Source organism: Dictyostelium discoideum, assembly GCF_000004695.1.
Source record: "Dictyostelium discoideum AX4 chromosome 2 chromosome, whole genome shotgun sequence".
NCBI classification, from domain to species: domain Eukaryota; phylum Evosea; class Eumycetozoa; order Dictyosteliales; family Dictyosteliaceae; genus Dictyostelium; species Dictyostelium discoideum.
Genome location: NC_007088.5, coordinates 2,959,404 through 2,965,674, shown reverse-complemented (window position 1 = coordinate 2,965,674; position 6,271 = coordinate 2,959,404). Strand labels below are relative to the sequence as shown.

The following is a 6,271-nucleotide window of genomic DNA, read 5'->3' as shown; positions in this document are numbered from 1 at the left end:
CCAGCCAATGAAACATCATTGGTTTTATTATTATTTGCCGATTTTTCTTCAATGTTGGGTTGTATGGCAGTGTTGATTGGTTTTTGGAGATTAAAACTTTTGCGTAATCATGTTACAAAAGTAATTGCATGTTTTTGTGCTACCTCCTTTTGTAAAGATTTTCCTTCAACAATTTTAACTTTAACAAATACAGCTGTCAATGGTGGTTTCCCTTGTTATTTATATGCAATTGTAATTACATATGGTAGTTTTGCATGTTGGTTGTGGACTTTATGTCTTGGTAAGTTTAAATTTTTTTAAAAAAAAAAAAAAAAAAAAAAAAAAAAAATCTAAAAAAAGATTTGATCAGATTATTTGAAAATGTGCTAATTTTTTTTTTTTTTTTTTTTTTTTTTTTTTTCTCTTAAAAATTTTTTTTTTTAGCAATTAGTATTTATATGTTAATTGTAAAAAGAGAACCAGAACCAGAAAGATTTGAAAAATATTATTATTTATTATGTTGGGGTTTACCATTAATTTCAACAATTGTTATGTTGGCAAAAAATACAGTACAATTTGTTGGTAATTGGTGTTGGATTGGTGTAAGTTTCACTGGATATAGATTTGGGTTATTCTATGGTCCATTCTTATTTATTTGGGCAATTTCAGCAGTATTGGTTGGTTTAACATCACGTTATACCTATGTTGTTATTCATAATGGTGTTAGTGATAATAAAGAGAAACATTTAACATACCAATTCAAATTGATCAACTATATCATAGTTTTCCTTGTTTGTTGGGTATTTGCAGTTGTTAATCGTATTGTAAATGGTTTAAATATGTTTCCACCAGCACTCAATATTCTCCACACCTATTTGAGTGTATCCCATGGTTTTTGGGCATCTGTCACATTTATCTATAATAATCCATTAATGTGGCGTTATTTTGGTGCAAAGATTTTAACAGTTTTCACATTCTTTGGTTACTTTACTGATGTACAAAAGAAATTGGAAAAGAATAAAAACAATAACAATCCATCACCATATAGTTCAAGTCGTGGTACTTCTGGTAAAACTATGGGTGGTCATCCAACTGGTGATGATGTGCAATGTAGTTCCGATATGGAGCAATGTTCTTTGGAAAGACATCCAAATATGGTAAATAATCAACAAAATCTAAATAATAATTATGGTTTACAACAAAATTATAATGATGAAGGTTCATCTTCATCTTCTTTATCATCATCTGATGAAGAAAAACAGACTGTTGAAATGCAAAATATTCAAATTTCCACTTCAACAAATGGTCAAGGAAATAATTGATTATAAAAAAAAAAAGAAAAAAAAAAAAAAAATTAAAAAACCAAGTATATATATTTAATTATTTGTAAAAATTTAAAAAACAAATTAATTCACGATGTGATTTTTTTCCCTAAACTTCTGTACAATATAAATTTATTTAAAAAAAAAAAAAAAAAAAAAAAAAAAAAAAAAGAAAAAAAAAAAAAAAAAAAAAAAAAAAAGAAAAACCCATGTACTATTATAATTACCAATTTATAAAATTAATAATAATAATTATTATTAATATAATAAATAAATAAATAAAAAAAATAAAAAAACAAAAAAATTTTAAAAAAAAATACAATTTCCATATTTTAATTTTCTGTCTTTTTTTTTTTTTTGTAATAAATTGTGGCTTTTAAAAGCCGGGCTATGTTTTTGTTAATTAAAAATTTTGTGGTTGGACTAAACTTTATTTATGGTTTTTTTTTTTTTTTTTTTATAATCAAAAAAACTTTCAAAATATTGGAAATGAACCAAGTTGGTTATTTTATTGTTTTTTTTTTTTTCTTTCTTCCAACAATGCTTGGAATAAATCGAACTACTATTTATGGGTCAGAAAAAAAAATAAAAAAAAATAAAAATAAAAAAAAAAAAAATTAAATAAAAATAAAAATAAATACAAAAAAAATTTTTTTAAAATAATTTTTTTTTTTTTTTTTTTTTTTTTTTTTCTCATATTTTTTCAAACTTGAATTTTTCAAAGAGATATTTCAAAAGATAAAAATTAAAAAAAAATATACACAATAAATGTTTCACACCTTCAAATTATAAAAACCAAGTTTACAAGTTATACAGAATTAAAGATATCATCTAATATTAAAAGTATATATTAAATAATAATAAAATAATATTATTATAAAATGGACAGCCAAACATCACAAGATATACCCGAAATTTTAAATGATATATTTGAATTGATGGATAGGCAGATAGATGAAGAAAATAAGCAACAAAAAGATGATAAAAATAAAACAATTGCTCATGGTACCTCTCAATTAGTTCAACATGAAAACCCACAAGAGGATTTCGCATTTGGTGTGAAGAACCCAATACAACAAAATGAAGAGGAGAAAAAAAATGAAGAGGAGAAACAAAATGAAGAGGTGAAACAAAATGAAGAGGAGAAACAAAATGAAGAGGTGAAGCAAAATGTAGAGGAGAAACAAGAAAATAGAGAAAATGAACAACATAATGAAGAAAATGAACAACAAAATGGAGAACAAAATAAAGAAGAGGAACAACAATCACAACAATCACAACAATCACAACAATCACAACAATCACAACAAATAGACCTTAATATCAAAAAAGAGGGTGAAAAACAGAATCAACGCCAATCAAGTAGACAGGTAGTTATTATAGATTTGAGTGATGATGATGAAGATGATGAAGATGATGATGGTGAAAATGATAATGATAAACCCACACCTATTTCAAATACTGAAACTACTGAAACTTCCACAACTACCACTACCACCACCACAAATGTAAATAACCAAAACAACAATCAAGATAAAGAGTAAGTTATAATATACACCACGGTTTTTGTTGACATTGATTTATTAATTTTTTTTTTTTTTTTATATGACAGAGTTGTGGATCTTACTCTTTCTCCACCACAATCACCAGTTTTAGTACTGACAGCAACACGTTTAGCTAATAATAATAATAATCATAATAATGATAGAAATAATAATAGTAATAATAATAGTAATAATAGATTCCTTAATAGACAAGCGAATGACTTTACTTTTTTTAGAAATAATAGTTTCTTTAATTCTAGAACACAACATCAGCCACCACCACCACCATCTCAACAACAATTTCCAATAGTATTAAACATTTTTAATAATCATAGTGGTAGTGCTGTAGGAAATGGCCCTATTGGTAATAATGGTAATGGTGGTAATAGTTTAAAAAAGAGAAAACATTATCATAATTTTGATACCGACGATGACGATGATGATGATGATGATGATGATGATGATGAAGACGATGATGATGAAGACGATGATGATGATGATGTTCACTTTGATCGTAGAAATCAATTCCCAATTAGTCCAGAGGATCTTTTTGATGAAAATATTGACATTAGTTTTGGGTTTGGTGGTAGGGACCGCAATAGTGACTCAAGCGACGACTCATTTTTTAGACCAACAAATCGTCAATCTTTGGTTGGCACAAATCGTTCAGCTGTCAGAAATAACAATAATAGCAATAACAACAACACTACTGCAACAGCATCCATCCAAACAACTAAACCAGAGGTAATTCATATACTCGAAAAACAAGGTAACTCATCATTATCCTCGATATCTGAAAATTCAGAACTTTGGAAACTTCAAAAAGAAATGGAAAAAGAAAATGAATCAAAGAAAGCAATTGATACGCAATCCAATGGCGGTGATAAAAAATCAAAAAATTTGGAATGTCCAATTTGTTTTGAAGATACAAAGCCATATGTCTCAACTCTTTGTGGGCATATATTTTGCTCTGATTGTATCGTCAATGCCTTAAAAAAGAAAAAAAGCTGTCCGGTCTGCAATGCAAAATTGCATGGAAAAAAACCTTATCATCCTATTTATATTTAATAATCTAGCTCAATATTATCATTCTGTACATTTAAACTAAATAATAATTATTTTTTAAAAAATAATAATAATAATAATAAAATAATAACCAAATAAAAGTCAATAGTAAAACAAAAGGTGCTATTACTAATTTTTCAAACAAATCTTTTTTTTTATTTTTTTTTTTTTTTATTTTTTTTTTTTTTTTTATTAAAAATCTTTTCTATTTAAAAACCAAAATTAATTTAATTTTTTTTTTTTAATTTCCTGGTTAAAAATAACCAGGCCAAAAAATGAAAATAATTTTTAAAATTTTAATTTTGGTTTTTTTTCATTTGACTATTTTTATTTCTTTTTTTCTTTTTTTTTTTTTTTTTTTTAATCAAAACACAAAGTCCCAGTATAAAACAAAAAAAAGGAAAAAAAAAAAAAAATAAAAAAATAAAAAAAATAAAAACAATTAATCAATTTTTTTCGTTTTTCACAATATATTATCTTTTTTTTTAAAAAAAAAAAAAAAAAAAAAAAAAAAAAAAAAAAATTTCTTTTTTTTCAAATTTTTTTTTTATTTTCAAAATTTTTCAATTTATTTTTCTCAGCACACAACCAGTCACTTTAAACTACTTTAAAATTATATATATATATTTTTTTTTAATTAAAAAATAAAAAATGAATAAAGGAGCAATTATTTTCCTTTTATTAAATATTGTTTTAGGTGCTGTTTTATCATCATATGTTCCAATTTTAGGTTGGAGTTCAAAGGATAAGTAAGTACTTACTTATAACTTTTTTCTTTTTTTTTTTTTTTTTTTTTTTTTTTTCTCTCTCTTTTATTTATTTTTTTTTTTTTTCTTTTCTAATTGTTATTTTTTAAAAATTTTAGTGTATTCCCAAGCAATTCAGTAAACAAATATACTCAAGAACACTTTAAAACACTTATTCAATCAATCATTAATGAAAACAGCGTTGAAACTCTTACAATTTTTGTAGAACCAAAAGTAGTATATATACAATCCAAATATATATATTTTATATATATAATAATAAATAAAAATCACAACCCACCTTCATTAATTTTGATTTTAATAATAATTTCCAAAAATAATAATAATAATAATAATAATAATAATAATAATAATAATAATAATAATAATAATAATAATAATAATAATAATAATAATAATAATAATAATAATAATAATAATAATAATAATAATAATAATAATATAATTTATTTTAAAATAATAGTAATAATTAATCAATCAATCAACTTCTTTATTCATACATTGATAACTCTTTGGTTTAAGATTACTAATTATAATTATTTTATATTTAAATAGCTTCGTTCAGATCAACTCTCAACCGTTTTTGATTCATATTCATCAAATAGTAATGGTGGTTTATTTAAAAATTTAAAGGTAAAATAATTATCATAAAATAGATTAGTGGAAACATTTAATATTATTTTTAATTCTGTCATTTGATCAATGACAAAGGATTATCAATGATAAATGTTTAACATATCAATATTCTTTAACCTTTAATATTAATATTATTTATTATTTAGAATTCAGTTGAAGAATCAAAATCACACATTTTCGTTCCATCATCAGAAGTTGGAGTTTTAAATATTGTATCACAATTAAAAGGTATCAAAGGATCAGTTTTTGTTGCCAAAGAATCTGACACCCAATTTGAAATTGAAGGTGCCCAAAATATTTTATTATCAGAAGCCTCAAAAATTCAACCAACCTTATCAAACAAAGTTGTTGATATCGTAGTTGTTTTACTCGCTCAAAATCAAGACTCAACCATCAAACAATTCCAATCTGTTGTTGAAAAATCATCATTCGTTTCTTTCTTTACTGCTGCTTCTGCTCATGAATTTGATGTTCAAGCTGTAAGTTTTTTTTTTTTTTTTTTTTTTTTTTTTTTTTTTTTTTTTTTTTTTTTTTTTTTTTTTTTTCTCTTCTTTCTTCTCTCTCTATCTCCTGATTGTGAGATTAGGTAAACTTTATATCTGAAATATTACTAACATTGTAAATAACATCTTTATTTTTTTTTTTAAAAAAATAGACTTTCAACAAACAAGTTGAACAATCATTTTTACAAGATGGTTCATCATCATTAAATTCAGCCAGCCAACAAGGTAGTGGATCAAGTAGTTCAGGATCAAATGAACCAACTAAACAACATTTCACTTATGTTACTGGTCCAGTCCTTTCTGCTTATTTGATTATCTCAATCTTATTAGCCATTTTATTCACTGGTATTTGTTGTATTTCTGATCTCCAAGTTCCAGATAGATACGAAGCACCAAAGAGCAAAGTACTTTAAAAAAAAAAAAATAATAAAAAATTAATACCAAATAATTTATAA

At 23.9% G+C, this 6,271-nt stretch overlaps 3 protein-coding genes across 3 annotated transcripts in view; all 3 read left to right on the top strand.

Moving 5' to 3' along the window:
* Nucleotides 1-1,301, top strand: part of carA-1 (G-protein-coupled receptor) — a gene marked incomplete at both ends in the record, with an annotated part of 1,322 nt that extends 21 nt beyond the window's left edge. Inside the window, 2 exons of the mRNA XM_639511.1 lie at nucleotides 1-280; nucleotides 424-1,301. The exon at nucleotides 1-280 is cut by the window's left edge and continues 21 nt beyond it. Coding sequence (XP_644603.1) covers nucleotides 1-280; nucleotides 424-1,301 — 1,158 coding nt within the window. The remainder of the gene's footprint in view (nucleotides 281-423) is intronic.
* Nucleotides 1,302-2,182: 881 nt separating this feature from the next.
* Nucleotides 2,183-3,913, top strand: mip1-1 (MEK1 interacting protein 1; the record flags this gene model as incomplete). Its single annotated transcript, XM_639510.1, has 2 exons — nucleotides 2,183-2,841; nucleotides 2,914-3,913. The coding sequence occupies 2 exons, from the start codon at nucleotides 2,183-2,185 to the stop codon at nucleotides 3,911-3,913; spliced, it is 1,659 nt and encodes a 552-aa protein (XP_644602.1).
* Nucleotides 3,914-4,561: 648 nt separating this feature from the next.
* On the top strand, nucleotides 4,562-6,229 carry DDB_G0273483 (hypothetical protein; the record flags this gene model as incomplete). Its single annotated transcript, XM_639509.1, has 5 exons — nucleotides 4,562-4,659; nucleotides 4,776-4,893; nucleotides 5,233-5,310; nucleotides 5,460-5,792; nucleotides 5,969-6,229. 5 exons carry the CDS (start codon nucleotides 4,562-4,564, stop codon nucleotides 6,227-6,229), a joined length of 888 nt encoding a protein of 295 aa, XP_644601.1.
* Nucleotides 6,230-6,271: the final 42 nt, after the last annotated feature.